At 41.4% G+C, this 26,703-nt stretch overlaps 1 protein-coding gene across 1 annotated transcript in view; it reads right to left on the bottom strand.

The window, feature by feature from the left end:
- LOC142972075 (retinoic acid receptor beta-like) overlaps positions 1-9,771 on the bottom strand; it is an 87,201-nt gene extending 77,430 nt beyond the window's left edge. Inside the window, exon 1 of the mRNA XM_076112869.1 lies at positions 9,582-9,771. Coding sequence (XP_075968984.1) covers positions 9,582-9,771 — 190 coding nt within the window. The remainder of the gene's footprint in view (positions 1-9,581) is intronic.
- Between the last annotated feature and the right edge of the window lie 16,932 nt (positions 9,772-26,703).

Genomic DNA, 26,703 nt, shown 5'->3' with positions numbered 1-26,703 from the left:
AATTGATGAGCTAGGAGCTAAGTTGTGACCAGGGGCCAAATACAGCGCTGTGGCGACACAAAGGGCTCGACCGAGGCAGACGCACAGCAAACACAAGCGCTCAGTGTGTACGCCACAGCGTGAAGAATCACAGCAGAGACAGCATGGCCCTGTGGGAACTGGCCTTCTTCACACTTAGAAATTTGATCTCTATATTTACTTCATTGTTTATCAGGGACATAGATCGGCATTAAATGAAGACTCCAGCCCAGTATTCCCCTGCAATTTACATTCATATCAGCATTTACATTCACATGATTTATATCATCTCCTATGTGGGATGGCTTTTATGTAGCGAAACAGAAAGTAAGGGTGGAGCTCAGTGTGTAACGCATCCAACGTTCATGCAACCAATTGTATCAGCAATATAGACTTAAGAAGTGGACGCAGTCACCCATTGGTATGTGGACTGTCATTTTAAAGCCCTTTTGGGTTTGGCATTTCGGCAGTCGCCATCTTGGCTTTTTGCAACCAGAAGTGACACTAGAGGGTGGAGCTAAATATAACCGAACGCTGAATAACACTTTTAGGCGCCAAAAATGTTACAATTGACTTTCACAGTGTGTTTTCTGTTCATGAAAGAGATACAGTTATAAGACAGAAACACGGACAACTCCCAGAACGAACAACGTTGTGGTATTGACCTGTCAAATACAACGTAGCCACGCCCTAAAGCGTACCCTGCTTTATGGTCCATTTTACTCTAAGTGGGACCATAATTTACTGAATGAATATCATGCTGTATAGAAGAAGACTTGAACTAGTGATTGAGAACATAAACTAATGTTTACAATATTTACTGAGGTAATAAATCAAGTGAGAAGTAGGGTAATTTTCTCATAGACTTCAATACAATTTGACTTTATTTTTACCAACTGGAGGAGTCGCCATTTTCTGGCTGTTAGATATAGATCAGATATAAGAATGCAAGTTCAAGGCCCCTCTGCATTGGCTTCACTTTTCAGAACCGGAAGTTTGCCGCCTTATGGGAAATAATCACATTTTGCACAGGAAAAGTATGCGACGACACAACTTTGGTAGATCGAAGTTGAAGCAGGAAGTCGGTCTGGAAAATGTAATAGATTACAACAGAAGTTTGGGGGGTTATTTTAAATTTGTAGAAATGTTGCCATAATCCCAGGAACATACTTGGTAAGTACAGGGCTATTATTACTAATTGTGGACAAAACTATGAAAATAAGACCCAAGTTGTATTATCCTTTCAATATATTTACTTGCAGTCAATTTGCAGTCTCATATGAGTGTGTGTGTGTGTGTGTGTGCACATTGCTTATATGTGTTTGCCTTTCCATTGATACCTCCATGTTTTTCCATCTCTGTGTGTATTTCAGAGTCTGGCTTCATGTTGTGGAGTATCCGTAGCCCATTTAGCAGAGTAAAGCACTCTGGCTCTCTATGAATGAGAGCAAACATCCGTCCAACTTATCTCTGAGTGCAGACTTGGGCTCTCTGCCTCATCATTACAGGTTCATGCACACAACTCACGGACACACGTTAAATAGCTCCTTTGTGGGTAGCGTAAGAATACCAACTCATTTCCAAACTCCTTTTTCTATTTCTGAGTCCAAACTAAATGAAAGGAAACACTGTGAAAACTGGACTTTGCGCCTCGTTTTGCCGCGACTACCAGACTACTTGCGTTGCCACTTGAGGCTCTTATAAAAACCTCAGTTGCAACAGCAGGATACACTTCCTGTGATCATTTGTCTAAATCTCAAGCCTTGGCCATCTTCCAGAGTGTTCGCATCCTCAGGGCACAAACCTGAGTATGGTAAAGCTTCCTATAGATGTGAACCAATTTTAGCTCTGGAAAGTTCACGTTGGCCTGCGTTTGACTCCTGGATCTCCATCTCGTTCCCTGCCCCCACATCCCTTCCTGTGATGAAATCCACTCCTCCCGGTTAGTTTTCGGAGCCCCTCCTCCACTCCCTTACCACCCACCACCACCGAAAAAGAAGCGATCTTTGAAGCAAGCCGCATCTCTGCTGGCCATGTCGAACAATGAGATGTTCTCCGGCTGCTTTGTGCTGCGGGCCTCTCAATGCAAACACAGCTCTGAGAACTGCTTTTTCATTGTCTCATCTTCAAGGGGTAATAAATAAGAGCGTGGACAGCTAGACAAGCTGCTACAGACCGAGAATAAGAATGTCGCTGTTAAAAAGGCCGACTTTCAATCAAAGTCCATTCAAAGAATAGTTGGGGTTTTGTATTGACACATGTTGTGCCTATTAATGAACATACAAAAGGAGCCATTTTCTTGATTTAGGGGCGGCTACCATGGAGAATGCGCTGTGACCACTGGCAGGGGAGGCCATCAGTTAAGATGTGCATTTGGATATTTACCTCCCACAAAACACTAGCGTTGCATTAAGAATTGTACCAGTTTGTTTGTTGACTAAGAAGTCAGATTTATTTTTCTCCAAAAAATAAATCTAAAATGAGCTTGGATTCAGTCCCAGCAACAATCTTTTACCTGTCATGGAACAAATCCTCAAGGCTGAAAGACACAAACGCGGTGTAGAAAAAGCCCTCGGTCTGCAATGAAATCATATCAATAAATTACAGTAAGCTCTGTAATCAAGACGCCTCGCATCACAGGTTGCTTATTGCTTTGGGGAGTAAACACCACAAGCTGTACTTCCAAATTGAAGCTTTCCCCAATTAGTTTTGCACAGTTTTTTTTTATTTTCCCCTCGCAGGTATTATCATTCATGTATCGACATCGTTGGGCTTTCGCCAGAGAGGAGATGAGGGTTGAAGTATCTTGACAACTCCAGACTGAAGCGGATTGATGGTGGGCTCGAAGTGAAGTGTCAGGCAGACTGAGCCTCTCATTAAACAGCTCCAGATGTGTGCCAGATGTCGGGGGGTCTCTCCCATTAAAAAAACCAAAAAAAAAAAAACTCACCATTAAACCCCCCCCTATGGCCGATGTGATCACAGTGGGTAACCGGTGTTGCTTGCAGCAGCTCGGGCACCTTTCCAAAACTCGAGACAAACTGTGGATCATGTCATAAACACGTTTTAGGATATGTGTGGAATGTGCGACAGCATATGCAAAGGATTCTCCAAATGCTACATGGGGAAGGTGGGGCTTGGGGGGGGGGTTGAGGAGACTCCTGGCAATGTGAACTATGGTTGAACTGTAGGAGGGAGTGCACTGAGAGGTTGGAAACAGTGGGGGTAAAAAAACCTCCCAGCCCCTTCTTCAATCAGTCATACGGCCCCGACAATGGTCTGGTTTTCAGACGTTCTTCTATGCTAACCGGTGACCAATAATCATTCCCGTACTTCTTTCTTTTTTTGTTCCACGAGCCTTGTTCTCATCACATTCAGCCCTCAGTGAACGAAGACACGCCGCCCCTCGCAGTCAGCAGATGAAAAGCATATTGTATTTTGTAAAGGCTTGGAACCTGTTAAAATAAAAAATGCTGTTAAAACCTTTAGGGTACACCACGAGATGAAGCCCTCGCTCTCCTCGCTCCTCTTTTGGCGGAGCGGCTGGCGAGGTAGATCCATTCATTCGCCAGCCACTTGAGTGCACATTGATTTTCAATCCAGAGGGTTAGCACATGGTGTAATGAGAGAAGTCTGCATTATTCATACCTTGCCAGGGCTAGAAACCGCATGTGACCTAAATACCCTGCGATGGATTCTAAAATAACAACAGGGAAACACTGACAGACAGTCAGGCAGACAGTGACTTGAAATGAGCGAGGCAGACAAAGGAAAGGGTAGCGAAAGAGGAGGGGATGCAACTGGGGGGGGGGAAGGTGCGAGTGTGCAATTGCCAAGTTTGAGAGCAGCCTGACAGCTGAGTCTTTTTTAACATCGGTTGCTGCACAGACATGTTGTATCAGCATGTTAAGTGAGAGGAGCAAAGACAGCGTTAAAGCAAACACTGTGTACAATGTATGTCCATGCGTTTGTATCACGAAGCGGGTCTCAGGCCTGACTCACTGCTGCACAGATGGGTTTATTACTAGAGTAAGCTTCCTCCTTCTGCAGTTGCATTATGAATATTGTCTGACGTCGCTTCCTCAGCTCGTGCATCATAATCTGTGTGACGTGTGTCTGCTGCTTAAAAGGTGACGTGCAGCAATGTTGGTTTAACGTATTGGGAAAGATGCGATCGTGGATTAAAAAAAAAAAAAGGTGACCTCCAGTAAATGATCATCTTAAAGAGAACAGCTACTGTCACTGTCAAAAAGACATCTGTTATTTATCCAAGATGCAACGGAGGTGATTGGAATTATTTATCAATGCCGAGTTCACTTTTTCAAAACTCCTCACACAGTCAGCACAACTGAAGCCGATGTGGACGAAACGGTGGATCATGTTTAGTTTCTCTCTCTCTTTTTTTTAATTATGGAAATACTGTTTTCATTCACCGATTTAATTCTAAACGCGTCTTTGATGTTTTTTTCATTGTGTTAAGATATTATAAAAAGTTACTCTGACTTTCTCCCTGTTGTTTTTATTTATTCATTATTTTTAGTTGTCCACTTTGTCGTTCTAGTTGGTATTTATTAAGGAACTGACAATGACGCAATGTTTCACATTAAAGACTTTCAGCTGCTCAAAGGACCTAAAAATTCACACTTCTGGTGTTTCAATAAAAACCGGATATACAGAAGGACTGGGACACTTTAAAAACGATCTGCATTTTTTTGTCTTACAGTATTACACAACATCTTTCTATGACACCCATTTCCAATGTCACCAGCCAATTGAATCGGCACCATCAGTGGTTTTCACTGACATTCTAATGCTTCAGAAGGGCCAAAGTGTGCCTGCCATGTTATGAAAGTGAGACTTTGCATTGTGGATTAAAAGAAAACAACTTTAAAATAAGTGCTGCGTAAGTTCCGTAACCAAAGTTAGATGAAATAAGTCAATGCTGACTTTTAGTTTCACACAGAACACGAACCTTGAGAGTCTGGTGTTAGTCTGACCCATCCATCATCCCCAACCAACATTCCAAGACGACTTTGTCGCTCTTTTTACAGCGTCATCTTAGTTCTTCCTCGCGATTACTGCTGCCCATAGAGGTTGACGTTGTTTTCTTCTATTCGTATCAGTGATCAACCATGTGAACATATGATAACGGCCTTCGGAACCTTCTAGTGATGTAGCCGGCTCCTTCAAACTCATATCTAAGAAATTGACCTGAAAAACATTCACTACCTTCAAATACTGACAGGTCGCTCTCTCTGCTGGAGGCCTGACGCTGCCAAGTGGATTTCAGGGAGAAGAGAGAAAGAAACATTTCCTGGGCGATGGAGCAGTCAAGATGAGGAGCGTGTCGACGTTCCCCTGTCAGATGAAGGCTTTGATAATCTGTTGGGGTCGTGTGCAGGTAGGACACTGCCAGGTTGGAAGTACCCCTCAAGGCCATATGGGAGGAGAGTATGGGGAGGAGATGCGACAGATGGGTGGACGGCTGGAAGTGTGTGGATGACAGGATCTATTAACCAGCTCGCTGACATGACATTGTGTGATGCTTTTTTGTACTGTTTTACAATCTGCTAATGACGCATGTAATGGGTTCGGGTTTTGATGTTGTTTAGCTGACCAATATTTTGGTTTAAAGTGTTTTTACTGGTCTTTAATGAGCAATGTAACTAGTTGGTGTCAGCCTTTATTTGTACATTTTTGTAACTTTATAAACTGATAATCTGACAAACAGCCAATTTACAGCAACATATCCTCAAACAACGGGTCCTCTGATATCTTCCAAGAAAACAAAAAAACCTCTTACAAACCTTCAGCATCACGTTTCAAGGTTTCATGGACAGAATACACGGACACAGTATGGATGGGAAGTTTGAGGCTCCTTAATAAAACATATCAGTGTGTTGCTACGTACAAGTTTTAGCTTTTTAACTGCAAATCATATAAACTATATATCAGATTTATGGATCTTTTTTTTTTTTTACTTTGAAGCAGTCATTAGTTTCCATAAATTTTTGTACAACATGAAAAAATATAATATGCAGACCTGCTTGACTTGTTTAAGCCACAACAGTACGGTAAAATACGTGTAGATTGAGTTGAAAAGTCTGTTTTAGCTCATAACAATAAAATGAATGGAAGCAAATGGCTGCATGGAAAAATAAGTTCAAACACAGAAACATAGTTACAGTACATGAAGGAAATAAAAGGGACAATTAATTGTTATGATTTTTGAAAGAGAATGTTCCAAAACACTGTTGCTTGATTATAATATTTCCTTTGTCTTTTTATCTCACTCACACATACACATACTCACACTCTCACGCACCCCTCAGTGATGTTGACTGGGTCACTGGAGTTCCCAGGAGGTATGTGGTGTTTGCAGTGGAGTTAATTTTCCTCTGTGAGTCTCCCAGTGGAGGTAGAAGGCAGCAGGCGGGGCGAACCGGACCGCTGACCCAACAACAGCAAGTGTTTGAGTCTGTCCCCAGGAGACGCTGCGACGTCCCACATCATTTGTGTGAATCCACAAATTCCATTCAGCAGCAGCGCTCATTACCTTACTGTTTGTTTCATGTTTTTTTTCTTGATGTCCAAAGTTCAGACGTGTTCAGACATATCTGTATCAGACTTATTCTTTTGTCTCTAATGTTGAGAATAACACAGTCTCTACTTTAGTCTGTTTCACACACCAAAGGATGATCAAGGAGAAGACAGCATCTGTACTCTTTACTTTTTGTTGTTGTTTTTTTTATATTTATGGTGCTATATTTGATGCCTACACACTGTCCTGCCCCAGTCAGCAAGGCCAGATCACATTAACATATTGATATTCTTTTCATCTTGCTTTCAAATGCAGGAACTGACTTTGTGCATTGGTATTTTTAAACTCGAAACACTTTTGATATGTTTGACTGTACTGTAGGTGTACTTGCAATATGAAGACGCAATCATCTGTCCCTTTGATTGAACTCAGTGATCTTAATCAGGGATTCCCAACCTAAAGGTTAGGACCCCGAATGGGGTCACTAGTGGGATCAAAGAGGTCACAAAAGGATTACCAGGGTCAGGGATCTGGTTAGATTCCTCAAAAAAAAAATCCTTTCTTGTGAAATATATAATTAGTTTATCCTCTTCAGACCATTATTCTGGTGAAAAGGTCTACGGCAGTCATTCCCATAAAACTGGGTCGGGACCCACAGGTGGGTCGCAGGAGATTTTATTCGGTTTGCCAAAAAACAATTGCAGAATTGTCCAGCAAATTTTACCAAACCTTTGAAATGTCGCAAAAAAGAAATGCAAATTTGGTGCATTTCCTTCAACTTGGAGCAAATAAACTAGGCTGCCTGTTAAATGAGCAGGTTTCAGGAATGAGTTACATTGGGCTAATATTGGCCATGTTTCATGCTGTCTGGAGATGAAGACAATATAAATATATAAAGAAGACAGCGACAGCGGGAACAGCTGATCAGTCATGGGAGTCAAACATCTGTTACATCAGAAGTTATTTGGAAAATCCGTTTAGTGCATCTACTCTTTTTTGACAAAGGCAAAAACCACCACAAGTCAGATTGAAAACTTTTTTGATTAATTGAGAAAGTTTCATTAAAATTTTCCACTTCAGTATACAACTTTTTTTAATGCGATACTACAAAATAAAAAAATATCTGAAAGGAAACACTACTGATAATAACTGAACACCAAACGAACAAACAGCTGAACAGAACTTAATGAAATAAAAATATGAGGAACAGTTTTGACAGCTGGCAAGCTGACAGCTGTGTTTGTATTAAGGCATTACGTTTTGCTGAATCAAGACAGCTTTGCATTCACAATGTTTTTAAACAAGCAAACAAACCTGTTTTAAATAAAGGCCTGGTTCCCTCTGCAGATGCTGCAATTAAAGGCTAAAATACCAATCAAGAGTTTACACTGTAAACTGTATGAATACTGTTTACTGCTAATATGGATGAGATGATACAATTTTCATATTTGGCGTGTGTTTAATTAGTCAAATGAGGCAATTTCTCAACAGCAATAAAAACTCTGCTCAACAAAAAAACGACAAATATTGAAACTGACTCTCTGCATTGTGTCTATTTACACTTCAGAGTTCAGCAGCACACAGAGCTGCACACACCTGAGCTTCTCACTGGGAGAGCAAACCCCCCTGGGTGAACCTGCCTGCTGGTTTTCATGTCAGAGCAGATTTTTGAGGTGGTGGAGGGAGGTGAGAGGAAACGAGAGGGAGTAAATACGAGGAGCTGAAAGTTGAAAACAGCAGCGCTGAGGCAACACAAGCCAGAGTGTGTCAAAATATTGCTACAGTAGCGGGAGACATCGGGGGCCACTAACAGTGGGGAAGTGATCCAGCAGCCGTGCAGCTGGATTACTGACTGCTGTCTGAGATTGTTATCGTCATGTTCTGTCTGATTAATTTCATCTCCGAACAAAGTCCTTCACATTTTGTATATTGCAGCTCGTCTTAATCAATCTCAATGTGCCCCTTTTTAAAGCTTCTTAAAACACACCTCAGTGTTTTTAGAGTGTTGTTGAAAAAAATCCAGATATCTGAGTTCATTAAAGTTCAGAGAGAAATATAGATTTCATCATACTAAATTTAGTAAGTGAAGAAACTGGGGAGTTCACACAAAGAACAACACATTCTTCTCTATAGTCAAGACACAGTGCCTATATTACCCACAATGCAACTTGATCTCAGAGATTGGGTGGGTTATGCTAGCAGCTAATGTAGCCCTAAGGTCTGGTTAGCTCACTTCTTTCTAACTCAACACCTCCAGATTTTTATTTCACTTTCAAACTTCTAGTCTTCGGTCCCAAACAATGCTGACTCAAGTGACTTGAGGACATTTCTCAGAGTTCACACACCTCCCTCTGGAGACAAAAATTGCTTAATACAACTTTATTTCACATGCAGTAGTACTCCCCAACACCTGGAAACACACTTTGATGCGTCGGCCTCAGTTATGTACACACTCTTCATGTATATAAATTGAACCAGTCACTTGTCCATTTGGGAGTTGCAATTCCTTTCCAAGACTTTAACGTTCTATACAAATCTACAGGACATGAGACTTTGAAGCCGGAAAAGCTGCATGTGGCTTGTCTCTGTTCAAACTTTGAGGATTCAGTGCTACAGATTTAGTTTAGTATTCATTCATGTACTGAGCACCTCTGAAGCCACAAGTACTGAACGAATCCACAAGACACTGGATTACATCCAGTTTTTTACGATATTTGCGCATTGGCAACTACGATATGGTTATGGTTAGGGCACATTGTGGTTACCGTTAATACGTCAATCATAGGTCTGTGACAGGACACAAACTCCGGTCCCCTGAATGAAAATGCTACACGACCATTCACCACTAGGGTGATGCCACGAGAGCAGTTAAAGGTAAAGCTCAAAGGGCTTTCCATTTGAGAGGCGACATCACTGATCACAAAGCTGCCTGTTTACATACAGTGTTTGTCAGGTTTCATGACTGTGCCTTTGGGACAAGGCATGCACAGCCAGTATCAGTGCAGCAGCGGTGAGTACTCACCAACAGGCGAGGGTGTGCTGCCGCTGCTGGACGGCTGCTGCATCTGCAGCCTCTGCTGGGATGGTGGCGGCAGCTGTGGCAGGGAGCTGATGATCGACGGGAACAGGAAAGGATACACCCCGGGTGTGTAGCGCCTCATCTGGACCAGCGGAGGACTGCTGCGGGGCTGGGTGCGGCTGGCGGTCTTCATCGCAGCGATGGGTGAAGGGTGCACTGAGCACTGAGCAAGCTGAGGCTTGGCGAGGCTGGGCGGCCATCGGGTGAACCCCTGGCTGCGGTTAGTGTGTCTGGAGCAGGTGTGGTACCACGTCAGCACTCCAGAGATGCATGGTGGTGGAGTTTAGTGTCAGCCAGGTCGACTCAGAGGCTTGTTCCACTAACACTGTAACACAGACACACATTAACAATGAGTTAGTGACATGTCTGTAGCTCTACCAACAATAGATGATGAATGCAACTGTATATACCCATTAATAAACATACAATCCTAATCATTATCACGAGTATAACAAAGCGTGGCTCTGTTAATCCTCTGTTGCTCTTTTCATGTCTCTCACTGTCTTCTGCAGATCTCAGGGGAGTCGTCATACATGTCTATTACAGGTCAACCTCTCATTGACTTGTTTGAAACCTGCTTGTTCATATATATAATCATCCCACCGTTTACTGCTCTTGCAGTCTATCTATCTTTTTTTCAGAAGAGTGACACTACGAGCTCAGTTCAGTAGCTGAAACAAAAAATTCCCAAGTTTCCAGCAGACTCTCCTCACATGGAGGAAGCTGATCGGGGAGCCGATGAAGACGAGCGGGGTGGAGCCGGGGTGCGATCAGGCCTCACTGCTGAATTCTCTTTAACAGAGTTATAAACCGCCACGGTGCGATGGTGCTCATAACGCTCTAATCTGCAGTCAGGGGGCCATTAAGGTGATCTGTAACCATACTTTGTAATTAACAACCACCAGATAGCGTCTTGCCGCTGTGCTGCATAACACTGAGGAAGGTAGAGACGGAGAAGAGGTGAGAGTAGAGCGAAGGAAATGGACGGGCTATTAAGAATATGATTTGTATCTGCTGTGACTGGAATCTGAAGACTCCGATCTCTGAGTCAGATAATTGAACATGAAGTCCATGTGGCAGGTTGACTTTTTTCTTGAAATATTATTATTTTATTCTCATTAAATTGCCACTTTATTCTCGTACTTTTACAACATTGTTTTCCTGAAGATATCACGACTTTATTCTCGACTTCATAGCACAGATATGTAATGTGGGATGTATTTTGAATGTGCAGAAAGTTTTGAACATGTGCAGAAATCTTTCTGAAACGCATATGACGAATTACAGTTACTTACTTTCTTATATTCCATTATATTTTTAATTGTCAACTGCTGCCTACATTTGGTGTTTTCCTTTACATAAATTAAGATATTTCACCTAAAAAATACCAGAATGCAGGAAATGAATTTCTAAGATGCTCAAAATGTCTTGGGGGGGAGACCCCATATGAATATTATTTATACTGCTGTGTGTATGGAGTCATCCAGGGTTAGGGGTCGGGGATTGTCTGGTGTTTCAATAACAGGTGGAGGCAGTGGGAGATAAGAGATGCTGCAGCTTCCAGTGGGAGGAGAGCTGCTGCTTGTTTGGCTCCAGCAGTCTTCTCTCCGCGGGGTTCCCTGCTGTCATACACACATTACTGTAACGGTTAAATCAAGTTTGACAGAGGAAGCGCACACACACGTTCAGCAAGTTCTCCTCTCGCTTACAGGAAACCTCAGTCTTGAAAGTTTTGCTTTCAGAAAAGGCCGCACAGTTCTGTCAGTGTGGAAGAAAGGATCAGAAATGGGACATTTAAGATTGAAAAGGAGGTAATTATGAAAGACGATCTTCCTTCCTTTCATGAGCTGATTGCAGCAACATTACCACATAAGACAGTACAGAGGGTTCGTGATATGTAAGAAGAACCAGGGAAACAAAATCCCTTAACGTCAAACCACCCTAAAACTCTTTATATTAGGAATAAAATGAAGCATGAATATAACAAAAGTTACAGTAACACAATTGCCTTGGAGATGTCAACCCCCATTCATTTCCTATTGAACAGAAGTCTGGCTATGGGGTCCCAGAAGACCGGTCGGAGTTATAAATCCATGAGTTTTAAGGTGTGTGGGCACCAAAACGCTGCACAGTAGTTTATAAAACTATGACAAGGGATTGTACAACTCTGCAAAGTTCTCACAATAACTGTCACGGGGCATGATGAGGACTCAAGCGCAGACAGTCAGAGTAGGGGAAAAAAGGTCTTTAATAGCTCACAAACAAAAACAGGTAATCCAAAGACAAGACAAAAGACGAAGGGGAAAATCCGGCAGGACAAGGCAGGGCAGACAGACTGGGAAACCGGGAACAGGATGAGCAAAACGGGCGGGTAGGTAGGAAACAAACACAATGATCTGGCAGTGAGTGAGTGAAAGACAGGGGTTTAAATAGTGAACTAGGCAGAGTGAACAGGTGAGACTAATGAGCTGATGAGGTGAGTGTGACTGGCAGGTGCACTGAATGAACTGATTAGGTGAGTGAGGAGCTACAGAAAGAAACAAAGACAGAACACACAGGGCAAAGCCTGATCGTGACAATAACAATAATTTTCCCTGTTAACATTAAAAAGTTATTTTGGGAACATGCACTCAGCTAACATGCACATTAGCTGTTAAACACACGTTTAACAGCTAATGTTAGCTTCCATTGCGGTAGCTACCGGTACTTGGAGCGGCCAAAAAACACTAAGAAATACTTGCTACTAACATTACAAAGGCAGCAGTGTTCATCAATGCTTCCTAGCGATCGCAAGTCTTCATATGAAGAATAATTCTGGTATATGACAAACTGAGTCTTGTTCTTGTTGGTTTTTTCCATCATTTCAGTCGTGACAACATTTTACTCAAAACAATTATGGGCTCTTAGAACACAGGGGAAACAAAACACATAAAACAAACTCGTCCATTCCAATTAAAGTTAGGCTAGACACAAACATAAAACATTTTTCAATTAACTGAGAGTGCCTGCATTTTTGAACATTTTTGAACCCTTTTGCTGAGTCCTTTTTCATCTGGCCGAGCCGGCTCACGTCCTGCTGACTCACTTCACACATGAATGTTACTTTTACCAATAGAAATGATCACCAAAAAAGTAGACCTAAGTTTTTATCCAACGGAATATCCCTTTGAACACATTTCTTGTGTTTTGTAAACTACAATGCAATTGCATACATTTGAAGAGACTACAAATATTTAAGCTTTCTGATCTCATAGAGCGTGCATTACCTTAATTTTGATAACTAATAAGATAAACTAAATGCATGTAATCAGCCAGAAAGACAACAGATCCATGGTAAGCTATATAAGTTGTTCTGGGTAAAAGCATCAAATAATAGAGACCATGTGTGGAAAAGCACTCATTTGCAAAGTTTGAATTTTGCATCTTGTGTACTTGTCTTGCAGTCATGGCGATGCTACGCAGCTCTCAAGTCTCTCTAGTCTAAGAACACACTGCACCATTATAATAAAATGATTCCTGATTGCTGCAGAAAGTAGTTAGTGCCTTTTTGCAGGGCAGTGATGAGCCACTGACACAGGCCATTATTATTATTATTATTACTCCGGTAAAAAGTTTAATAAAATTATCCAATTTACAGGTAGCAAGTGAAATTATCAAGATCCTGCTAATGCTTCTAAGCAGTGGTCCATTTAATAAGAAGGCATTTGAATGGTGAACAGTGTTCTAATGATTTGACATGTTAAAGAGAATGGAGGCTACAGACAGAGGAGGGAGAGCCATTCTTCTGGGAATACTGTTTCTTCAGTGGTGTTATTCACACAGTATAGTTACTGTGTCTTCTGCAGATGCATCTTTGCTCTCAAAAACAATGTCCTTCCTTCCTTCACTGTAGTGAGAAACAAGAAGCAATGCAATGCAAGAATAATTCATGAGGCTTAATTTAGAAATGTAGCTCCTGCTGCCGTAGCGGATAGAAACCTGATGGCAGCGCAGCCAGTGAACACGAGCTGAATAAAAATAGAAGACATTAAAAACAGCGAGTTCGAGTATGTAGAGGTGACAATGGGATGGAGCCTGCGATACTGCAGCACACGCAGAGAGTTCACTTTATTCACTCCAGCCTCAGCTTGGCGTGGACTTTCTGTGCTGTCATGATTAATATGATGACGTTTAATTGATTATGTATTCAAACTGAATGCAATTCAACACATTCGTATGTGATAACAAACATAAATACATGAATACAAATCCAAAGATACAATATATTAATGTATGATATACTCACTTGTACATAAATATACAGTATATATACTTTATTGAATACTGCATGCAGCTACCTAAATACTCTCCACTCATTATGCAGTTATGCTTTACAAACTGCAGAAAACAATCCCTTTTATTAATTCAATTATTTCTACCTTTTTCTTCTTAACATATGTATGTCGTAGTATGAGTATTGTCAACATCCTGTTATGTTAAAGGATCATTTTATGTTTTATGACAACTTTATTCCCTCCTAACCTTTGAATACTCAAATACACACTTCTTTTCCAGAGGTCATTCAAGGGTAAACTGTAATTGTCAAAGAGGATATTAGGGTTTGTATTCACGTGTTATTCGTGAGTCTCGTGAACTTAATGCTGATTTTGCACAATCTAAAAATACAATGATATGGTAAAGGTCTCCTCTGCTACGAAGTAGCAGGGCCTGACTTTGTCAATCAGAGAAACTATGGCTCTGTTCAAAGTGAAAATAAAATGCCTCTAAAGCTAACTAATTAACCTCATTTGTTTAATCCACGCTCAAACCATGCGGCAACTATCGGGTCTGAAAAGTGAAGCCAATGCGGAAGTTCCTTAAACTTGCATGATGTGAAATTACCCTAATTTGTACTTAATTTATTACCTCAGTAAACATTGTGAACAAAAGATTATGCCACAGTGTGTTTTTAGTTCGTGAAAGTTCAGAATAATAGTTAATTCAATTTGGTCGCATAAAAATGTCTTATTCAGCGTTTGGTTGTACTTGGCTCCACAGTATCGTGTCATTTCTGGTCGCAAAAAAAACTAGATGGCGACGGTCAAAATGCTGAGGGCTTCAAAGCGGCAGTCCACAAACCAACGGGGGCCGTCATCATGGTAAATGGAGATGTACTTGTAGAGCCCATTTAAAGCGCTTTAATACTACCTGTCATCATTCACCCATTCATACACTGGGGTTAAGTGTCTTGCCCAAGGACACATCGACATGGACTAGGGGAGCCGGGGATCTAACCGCCGATCCTCTGATTGAAGACACAGTCGCTCCAGCCTAATCAGCTGATTAAGAAGAAACGGAGGAGTGAGAGAGAGAAAATTGTGAATGAATGAAGCATAAAGATGATTAAACGTACGCTGAGCTTCTTCTCTGAAAATGTTGAACTACTTGTAATACTGATATGAATAAGACAACAGATGTTTAGACTTGATACACATGTTTCACCATCGGTATCTATATTCTCTACTATACATTCCATGTTTATCGGTTCCTTGTGTTTCTCTTGTCTCCGTCCTCTTGTGTCTCCCTTATCGCTCAGTTTAACTTCTCTCTCTCTCTCCCTCTCTCTCTCTCTCTCTTTCTTCCTGTGATGGATGGAGGCTCCCCCGATGCCGACCTCTGGCATCTGGATCACAGCCATAATGACCGGGCCAAGTGGTGCTAACATGCCTCAGAGAAAGGTCAATAGACCTGAATGGCAATACAGATATCGACAGTGCCATCCGTCAGAGGCTGCCGGGGCCTCGACAACGGCATGACAACAATTGATTGTGCATCCGTCACTCCGAGATCAATTGCAAAATCATTTCTGCATCGTTTTCAGGTGCAGGGAAATCAAAGTGAGCAGCCTCTGCACCCTTAAGGGACAAGATATATGACAGGCTCTCACCTAATCAGACAAACTGCACAAACACATTACATTCATTATACATACAGCCGCTGTGAAGAGTGTTTTTTTTCTTCCCCTCCTTGCTGTGCATTATTCATTATGCTCCATGAAGGGAACTGCTTCAGTGTGGTAGGCACGCGGGGGAGCTGGGTGTTTCATGTTGAGCATGAAGCTGCTCCAGCTGGGAGTCTAGGGACCCGTTCTGAGGTGTTATGAAGCCACTACGGTGCAACTTGTTTCATTAATTCACATGCACCCATGGTCACACACAGGCAAACACAAAGACGTGCATACTTGAAACAGTTTCACATGCAGCGGCTTGCAGAAGATATCAGCCATGTTGTACATGCTCATTATCTCGTACTGTAGGTCTTTGTTGGAAAAAAATGCCTTTACACACAAATAGTTTTATTGTTTCAAGGCTTGTTTCCAAGAAACAACTGGCAAAGCAGGTTGGTACATGAGAGGTAGAAGTACGTCCATTCAGAGAAAATGGCTTACTTCTGATGACATCAACAAGAAAAATGGACAATCCTCAACTTTCTTTCAAAGTGCACAGATACAAAAAGGGAATGCCCACTCACTGTATAAGTGTCTGATTAATGGCAGCTCAGTACAGTACAATAAACAAATGAGACCAGACGAGGGATGTAAGAAAATATTGATACACTTGAGTATCGCAATATTATGTTTCTGATATCATAAAGATTCTTAAAAACACTATACATTTTTAATAAGTAGTTTACATGCAATGATTTGTTGCAGACAGTGGCTCAGATTGCACAAAAAAGTAGTTCTAAGATGTTGGATGCTGCAGGGACTGTGAATGCAGATTCCATTGTTCTGATGGTGCTCAGATTTTATGCATATGATGGTGTGTTCTTTATACTATGACAGTTTTCCTAAAACTAGATTTAATAAATGACAAAACGCCGCCTTGCTTACAGTATCGCAATATATTGAATCGTAGCCTTTGTGTCACGATATGCATCGAACCAGGAAATAAAGTCAAATGAATGTTAATTGTGGTATTTAATCTATTTAAAGCTTCAAGTTTCAAGTCAGCAAGGTCGTTGCCATAGCTTGTGGAAATAAACAGAAACTAACCACTGCTTAGCAGGTCGGATAAAGTTATGGTCACGCTTTAAATGATGAAGAGGAAAATGTTTTGCAGTGAGCTCACATCCACTGATACAGATACCTGCACATGTCTGGCAGGCTCAGAGAGGTGTCCAGACTGAGACTGTTCCTCTGGGTGTTATTATCTCCACACAGAGGCACACTGGGAAAATGTCTGAACGCTGCTCCTAATCATGCTTAGTGTGACTAACCAACCCTGGACACCGTCTCCTGAGGACACACACGTATACAGAAGTATGACTGTGATGATAACTTCTGAAGGATACGCCGTTACAAGCAGCCGTTTAGCCCCCTGTCACTGGTGTGATGTTTGGACCTGTCTGTTCCAGCAGGTACAGCATGTATGCCGTGTAGTACGAGGACTACGGCAAGCCACAAACACTCTTGTGATTGTTGTAAACAGTATTAAGGCTTACAAGTAGGAGGCGAGAGAGGTTCTAGCGTACATAAGGACCCTGCATGCAGTAGAATTTTGTGACATTTAATGTGTTATATGTAGTGACCATAATATCTTAACGATCCACTTACTAGTTTATTTAGTTTCTATTCGCTCTGCTCTCACGCGGCGGTTTCACCGATGTGTCAATCTCTGGTTCCCCTTTAGGTAAACACAGTTAGCTCTGTCAGCACTTTCACCATAGTTTGCACTGTTAGCGCTATTAGCACCGTTAGCTCCTAGCTGCCGGCTCAACCGTCGCCATGCTGAGAGCCGTTGAGAGGCAATCTAAATGTTACAACCGCAACTGGTTGTATTACAGCTGGTGCTGACTGGTTGATCTCAAGGATTCAGCTCATAGATTGAGTTGACAGGGTCTGGGAATGCAGTGAAATATTACTGTTCAGTGTTATACAATGTAAAATGCAGTGCTGAGGCAGGTAGAAGCTTGCAGTCTTTTCAACAATGACATTTACACAAATGGCAATAGTTCAAAAAAACATATTGATGTCATTTTGCTCCTAAGCTGAGGAGGCAGTGTCGACTGTAACACGTCTGTCACCACGGTTTGATCAAAAGATTTGTGGTCTGAATTGAAGTACAGTACAGTATGTATCATATTTAAAGTTCTGGTTTGTTAGAGATAGTCTTTCCCTTTCAGCTTGTTTTGCTCTCATGTTCCTATAGCAGCCTTGTGTATTTCATCAGGAAACAGCAGTATATGTGCTGCCATTCTTTCATACACAAAAGACTAAACATAGATTTTGGTCTTTGACCAATTCCACTGTTTTTGGCATCCATGTTCATTCGCTTCCAACGTAGCGACTGTAAGGACATTAACTGGAGCCAGCAGAGTATACGCACTGATGACAATATTTAGTTTTTAACTCTCCAGTGTTTCTCATGTTCCCTCTGAAGTTTTGAAGTTGAAACATTTTCAATACATTCAATCTTATTTTCAACTCAAGTCATGCCAACCAGGGCGAATTTGTGTCATCTTGCGTCCTTTGATTTTTTTGTGTACTCATCATGAACCCTCTGAAATTTACTGTATTCATTTTTATTCTGGGCAAACTAGATGATGCCCAACCAACTATTTCACCCCCAGTCATTTTAATGAATTCATAAAAAAATTGTAATGATGTACTGCAGTGAAGCTGCAGTTTTAATCATGAATTGAAATACTTGTAAAGTACTCATGACCCTCTCAAGAGCACCAAAATAAAGGTAACATTACATCTGGTACAATAACACCTACTGTAAGTTTATGAGTTTTAGATTCACATGAACACTACATACTATCTAAATCTAAAGAAAGAAAGGCTCAGGACAATCTTAGACCGCCTCAGTGCACCAAATGTGGATTACAGCTTTTAACAACCCCCTTCTATACAGCCTGTCAGCCTTATCACAGCTGTCTTTAGCACAGAATGGAAGCAGTACTCAAGCAGTTACACTGACTGCTAATCATGACATATGTTTTTTAGCTCTAAAGAAAACATGCTTAATGTAATATGTGATTTTATCATCAGCGTCGACATAACTAGAAAAATATGCTCCTTCTTTGGCAACAAGCAGTTGACAGACAAACAGTGCTTCCATCAGGACTCTGACATCTAATATGCTGCGCTTTATATTTCTCATTTCATCAGGGCCAAAGGAAGTCGGGGTCATTACATAATGGTGTAATTAGTGGGGTTTGGTATAAAAACAGGCTCAGGAAAGCACAGTGCCAGATAAGATGCCAATAAAGAGGGGAGGCGCAGCATGTTAACACCAGCTCCGAGGGACATAAGCCCCCTTTTAGATTCGGAGAGAAACACTTAAAGACAGCCATCACAGCTACATCCTCTGCTGTTTTCATAAACTCGCAGCCACCCCGAGCTGTCCGTCCCCTCGCTGAGCCTGGAGCCAAGCCAGGCACAATATTGTTTCATTTCTCACCGAGGCTCCAGAGGAACGAGGCCTTTTCTCCTCCTGCCTCGCACACCTCACGCATCTACAAACTCAGCTCTTTATCTCAGAAGCTAACAGCAAAAAAACTTATTTCGTGGTTCCATGTTGGGATTTGCATGCCTGTTTTTTTGTGTCATCGCCGAGTGCATGTTCTGAAGTTAGGAGAGCCACGTTCACGCCCCCCGGGGCAGTCAACCAGCTCGGCTCATCACCTTATTTGTACGAGCGGTGCTGGCAACAGTCGCCAGGCTCTGTCTTTTGTTTCCTGTTCCCCCCTCAGCATCCTGTTGTCTGCTTTGCACGGAATAGCCTTGTCCTCAATAGCGCTTGTTGTCCTGATTAAGCTCTATCCGTCCAATTAGCTCTGCCTGCTCATGAGATCCAGCAAAACTTTCTCAAGTCTGAGAAACTGTTTCGGTAACACTTTCCATGAGGAGCATGGGGATGCATTACAAGCAGATTATAGATCCAGCTGAAGCAGTGATAAACCTGTGAACAGAATTACTGGAGGTAATGTATGACGTACTCGAGGACATTCTGCCCCCGTAACTACGAGGCAACATTTATGTATTCAAAGTTACTCTGAGGAACTTTAACTGGTTATGAAACACCCTAACCCGAAGAACATGTGATGACAATTTGTCACTGTTTGATGCAAGCTGTAAACTCAGGTGCTCAGCAAGTTCTATATTTGTCTTTCCCTTTGTCTGACTCCTGGTCCTCAAAATCTTAACAATACACACACAGACAAGGCAGGAAACAGCAATATCATGTGCATAAATAGATATATGATCTTTCAACGTACATGGTTATTGGCTCATTGGACTGTCTGTGTCATAGGTTCCAGAGGTATAGCAAACAGAGAAGAGCTTAAAGGGAAGCCCCTTTGGAAAAAAGTTTGCACGTTTAAAATAGGTACAAACGTATAGACGTACAATAATCTATATATATCATCTGAAACTAGGCCTGGTTTTATGAAGCCGGTTTGATCTGCACATATTGATTGTACAGTATATAACTATAAAGTCATAAGTGGCTCTAATCCGGAGGGAAGGACTTGAGCATAATGCTTTAATGTGTGCATTCAATACTGATCTATCGTTTGTACAAGTTATTTGATCTTTATGAAGAGAATAAATTGGTACATTATCATACTAGTAACAAACCCTTAATAATCACAATATAATATTTATTCTCAACCTATTTTTCTCGCATAAACACAAACATGAGATCCTACTATTTCATTCTTTGTTAATCCCCTGCAGGATCTACGCATGATTGCAAAAACATCCTTGTTTACTCCATGTTTGTGTTCCTTTTTATGGATTATTCTTTTGGATGATTCCTGTCTGTGTTTGACGCTCTTTTGTTTGCTCCTGTCTCAGACACTCAGTCCCTGTGGCTGGTTGACAGTAGCCAGGTTCCTATACCAGTTTTTTTATGCAAATTATGAGTTGAATAAGAAATGCTGAATGGAAGCTGCACATTTAAATACAAATTTAGAAAAAAGTGTTGTTTTACAGTTGCTTGAGGCTAAAAACATTTATAATGCTAAGTTGCAGTTGAGACACATTTGTTGAGAATGTTTGGCATATTTATTCAGATGAATATTAAATAACTGTCGTAAACAGCTCAGTTTTGTACACAGCTTTGCAAAACCTCCCTGCAATGTAACTATTTATGAGTGGCTTTCTTTGTTCATCCCTCTGGGCTGCATGTGTGAAATATGGCTGAAGAAACACTCTCTGGTTGTTGACATGAGTGTGTTTTTGACAGTCAGGGAGCTAGTTTAGATTCTTCAACTCAGTCACATCGTTTTTTGTGTGACATAATGATGCTCATTATGGAGCTCAGACACTCAGACATCAGGCAAAGGGAAAATAAGGGAGGAAACCAAGCAAATTATGTTGCTTTCAAAGTCACTCAGAATCATGGTCGCAGAGTGGCAGTGAAACAAGCGCAGTGTTTTGTGATAAGCTGCGTGCAGCTGGGTATTAAATTGACTCAGTCAGGATTAGGGGATCTGTGGCGTGGTAAATCTGTGCTTCACTAACTGAGCTAAACTCCGAATGATGCAGCAGTCTGGCTCAAAGGACCTTCATTGGTGGATCCCACAGCTGCACGAGTGATGTGTACTACAAGAAATTATTTTTTCGGGACAAACTGCCAGATTAATGAAAAGAGTGACTTTTGCTTGCTCCTCATCAGAGCTCGAGTTATTCCACAATCTGTTAAATGTTTAAGTTGGAACAGTGCTTTTTAAGATAATTTAAAATATAATAACACACAATACCACAACAAATTACAATAATATTTCGCAAAGCATTACTGTAATTACTATACTGTTGGATGGCCTGTTATTGACATAAATTCTCCGGCACATTTTCAATACTGTGTTTACAATCTGTCCTGTTTCCACATGAAAACAAAAGTACACCTGCATTCATGTTCTGGCAGAAGGTTTCCAGACACAAACCAAAAGCCCTGACATGACGACAGCACTTGGGAGGATGATGGAGTGGAGCAGAGTTGTTGTTTTGGAGCAGAGGTCCAACACAAACATCGAGAGAGGAAATGTCTAATGGAGTAATAATAGTGCTTTGTCATAATTTGGCTTTTGCCTCTCCATCTGCACTGTCCTCCATCTTTGAGGAAGGTGGGAGGGGTGAACTCAGAGGGGTGCAGACTTTGTGTGTATAAAGAAATGCAATGAGTGTAATTATGCCACACTGACTTTGTTGGACTTTGGTTATCTCACCCAATATGTGATGAGAAAATTCCATCTTTGCGTCTTCTAAATACATTGATGTGCATATCAATAATCAGTGCATCTTTTCCAAAGAAAATAAATAAAAGATCGCTCAGTGCAGCTGTTGGATATTCCTGTTGTCACGACTGAAACATTTTTAACATTATAAATGCATGAAGGTCGACTTCAAAACCAGACTACTTGTCAGATTTTTCTTAAAACTGGCTGAATGTTGTGACACTAGAAGGTGAAACTTCCCAACAAATCTTACACCATTTTTCAACCAAAATTTAGCACGGGTATGCAGGTTTTTTAAGACTGCTAAAGGTATAGATATATAGATAGATAGACTCCTTCCTCATTGCCAGTAGACGAGTATGCATGGATGCATGATGAGTTTGCCTCTCTGTGTGTCACATTCAATGTCACGAAACGCGCCAGGGTTTTTAAACAGTGAAAAAATGATCCTTTTGGAAGTCACCATCGTAGCGTGGACTTGTGTTGGAACAGTGAAAAGACGGTTTTGATGAGTTTTATTTGGTGTAGTTTGAATGAAGTGTGTTTTACAATAATCAGCTAAATTACTGATTCTGTCAATGGAGTCTTGTAGCTTTGAGGAGCGCGTTTCTATGAGGAGCGCGTTTCTTTTCACATCTAACTAATTAAGGGTTGATTTCGACCAAACCAGAGTTGGTGATTGTTGGAACAGTGGAAAGACGGACAAAGGTGGTTTTGATGTGTTTTATTTTGTTTCTGTGGAGTTTGAATGACGTGCGTTTTACAATGATCAGTGAAGTAAAATTATTGTTGCCTGACTGGAGTGTGGTGGCTTTGAAGAGAGCATACTAAATGTATTTTTTGTATGAATTATAAAATATAATAATTTTCCAAATCCCTGTTGATTTTATTTATTATATATTCACCTCATAGTCACATGGCATCGGGACAGAAAAGGGGTGAAAATGAACTTGTCTACCGGTATAATTTTTTTCCATTACTGCTGATCGGAGCTGGAGACTACAGGAGAGTCATTTGTCCTGCTTGGGAATAAATGCGGATTGTAACTTTTCCCACTGAACACAAAAGCCAGATGTTTGTTGGTGTCAAATCACTATAGAACATCTCACGCAATAAAAAAAGTAAATTCTATGTTGCGAAAGGTTAACGGGGGTGAATTTACTTCATAACTACTGATTATGAAAGTCACAGTAATGACATTAGCTGCTGGTTTTGTCTTGCGCCCCACTAATCATGTACAGTACGTGCCGCTGACTCAAATCAAATGAAAGACTTCCAAATAATCTGCACTAGTCCATGAACACGCCCTGCTCACATTTACACAGATGTCACGCATTTAAAGTAACTATCTGCAGGATATCCAGTGACAAGGAGAACTCATTAGAATATTTCTGTCATTTTATGGTAATTCCATATCTTTGGAGTGGAGTTTGTTGACTCATTTTCATGCTTCATTTATGATTTGAAAACAGCCAGCAAAGCCCCCGTAAATCCCTTCATTCTGTCAGCGAGTGACTCACACTGACTCGACAACACACTTCATGTGGTGATCATCTTGGCCATCATTATAGGACAAACAAACAAACGCCACAGCGTAATGGATTAGATATGCAGCGAAAAACTGGGCCAAGTGGGGCGGGTGGAGTTTGTGTCTAAGCGGCGGAGGGGGTTGAGAGATGCTGTGATGTGGCATAACCGCAGTGGGGAAAATTCCTTTGAAGGTGTCAGAGCGTGGACAAATTAGAAAGGAAGACAACTCCATCCCATCCGATTCTATTAGGAGACAAAAGGAACATTAAGTGATGCAGATTAACATCGCGCAGGCAGGAGTAATAGTCATGATCAAAGATGGAGAATTGGGGCTTTTGGAAACATCTCCACTTAACTGCTGCTGCGGCAAAAAGCTGGGGGTCGTACAGCTGTCACAGCTCGCTCTGTCTCCTTACCATCGAGGCTGCCGCCTCTTCCCCTTGTTTTTTATGTGCCCCCCCCCCCCCCCCCCCGAATACCCCAATGCCAAAAGCACACAATGCATGCTGGAGCCCTGAGGAATAGTGCATCAGCTCAGTGCCAAAGCGAAAACAGAAAAAAATAAAAAAATCGAGTCAGGGGGAAGGAGATTAACATATAACACAGAGGAGAGAGAAAGAGCTCCATCCATCAAACATACAGAGCTTTTTGCACTAAAGAAGCAGACAAGCACACTGTACAAGCCATCGCGCACTCTGCATACAGTATAAACACCAGAGTACTCCATATATACTGTGGATGCAGTGGTACATACAGTATATAGGGAAGAAGCTTTCTTTATTGCAGGAGGTGATGCTGTCTTCACTTCCAGTGCATTTCTTTTGACAAACCCAACAGAGTCAGGTTCCTTTGTTGAGTCCCAAAGCTTCTATGAGGACGGCACTTTCACAGGAGTTAAATGTCTTGTTTCCAATTTGCTCTTGAGCTGGATGTAAAATATCCAGTGTGTGAGGGTGAAGGGCAACTTTTAGCTTGCTGCGTAATCAAAGTACATAAACGAATTACTTTATTCTAATGACTGTAACTTTTTAAGTTGGTTTGATTAAAAAAAAAAAAAACTTCACGGGGAACAGCTCAGTTAGGTCAAGGCAACTAAACTTCTTGGTTAGGTTTAGGAAAAGATCGTCATTTGGGTTACAATAACTACAGAAGTGCCGTTACTGATGTACACAAGTTACATGACAAAGAAATCAACATTGACTTTTCGTTTCATATGGGGAACGAAAAGCGAACTCCTGAGTGAAAGATCGCTGTTTGTTGGACCCATCTACCTCCTTTTCCACCCACCTTGCATGTTCATTATTACGTACAAACATAACATACAAAATGATTTCGTGGTAAGGTAAAATTACGTGAAAAATACATCTGTTACCCTGCTAATTTAAAAATGAACTGAGGTAGAACTTGAGATGAAAAGTTCAATAAAGTTAAGGTATTAAGTTGAATCAACTGTTCAGTCAAGCAGTTAGATATTACAGTAAGATTGGCTTTCCATTTACATGTTCTTAGTAGGAACCATAAGTTTACATTAAGTTTATTTATAAAAGATATAGTTGATTCCACTCAATCTTTGTATGATGTTTTATAGTTAAGGCTGATTAATAAACTAAAACGCGTATATATTCTTTTCTCTCTTGTCTAGCATTTAAAAACCAGTTATTGAGATCACTGTATGTGGCACAATCCTGTGTAAAATGACTACTTCAAGGCCCAAATGCTAAAACAGGTTCTACAGTGTCCGATGCATGAACAATGCGTGTTGGTGAAAATACTGCTGCGCTGGCACAGGATGAAACAAACAGCACAATGGATCATCATTCTCATTTCTGTCCGAGAAGCGGGCGCGTGCAGCTCTGCTGCTCCAGCCCAGTGACTCATAATCCATGTCGTCTTTCATTTAGCGGGAAGAGTAGTTGGCATATTGCGATATGGAAATAAGAGGAGCTGATCAAAGCTCTCCTCCCCTGGATGAGCTCCTCATCTGTCTCTCCAAGGACTCGCAGCCTGCCAAGCGCTGCGGCTCCTAATACAGACGTTTCAGCACTCATGCCCAACCACCCGCCATCATTAAAATTTCACAGTGACACGCGGCATACAGATTCCTGCGAGCCCTACAGGCTCCACTGTATCCACCTGACTGACTCAGACGCTCTCGCCTTCTCCCCTCCTCGCTACCAGTCGGCTGATTGGACTGGTCAGAGGAGGGATGCGCATCAGTGGACGACTGATTTGTTAGGGCAGTATTGAGAGGGAAGGTGAAGCAGGAGGTCCGGATTCAGATATTTCGGCTGCACAGAGATTTTGCAGGAGGATGGTGGACATATTTTAACTTCACTGAATGAACAGAATTCTGAACTCAACATGCCAGATGCAACATTTCGACATCGATCTATCATCAACATATTATGTATTAGACTTCAGTTTAAGTATAAAGGATAAAAAAACGACATTTACCAGCCAACATTTGACTTCTACTAATGAATCAGAATCTGATTCATAGCTGCTAATACATAATATGATATACATTGATCCGAGACGTAACAGCTTGTTTTGATATTCACATTGATGTGCATGCCCTTCATGTTCTAGAAACTTCTAAAGAGACTTCACATCAAGAAACATAACATATAGCCTATTGGTGTCTCTTGAAGAAAAACATTTTTGACTTGAGTACTTAGAATATCTATAATCTTAAAGCGACACTATGTATGTATGTCTTGCTGCAACTGAGGCTACAAGTGGAAATTACAGAAAAGGACACAAAAGATTCTCTTGAATCAGCTGTGATAAAACTGCATGACTTTGGGGCAACGGAAAGAGTTGAAAACACAACACTGATGTATAATCACATTGGCGTGTCAAACGTTTTAGCAAAACACCGGTTTGGTCTCTACCAACTCCTGTATCTCCTTAGCTGTTAAATGCTCCACTTTGCTAACCAGCTAGTTGCTAATGTTGTAGGTCGGACTACTAACATGTCTCCTGGTGAAGCACAAAGGGTTGTATGATTAATCGAATTACGTTTATATAAAAACAAGATAACAGGCATTAAATCATTATTGTGCCACTTTTGTTTTATCTTGTATTATAAATCCAGCGCACCCTTTTCATTTGGGGAAGGCCGCTTGGTTTGTGGGAACTCTCCCAAGCGTTGACTGACTGGTGTTTCCTGCGCGATCGTCTCTAGTTCAACTTGAAAACTCCCGGGTGAAGGTGACACTATCCAGCACCACTTGCCTTGTTGCTTAGTGCTCGCTGTGCCCTCTTTCCTTGTGAAGGCCGGGTGACGGAGCTTCCTACTCCCTGTCAA

Source organism: Anarhichas minor, unplaced genomic scaffold (assembly GCF_050575085.1).
Source record: "Anarhichas minor isolate MPS153535 unplaced genomic scaffold, ASM5057508v1 ptg000051l, whole genome shotgun sequence".
NCBI lineage: Eukaryota > Metazoa > Chordata > Actinopteri > Perciformes > Anarhichadidae > Anarhichas > Anarhichas minor.
The sequence above is the reverse complement of the archived record's forward strand: the minus strand, read 5'-3'. Positions and strand labels throughout refer to the sequence as shown.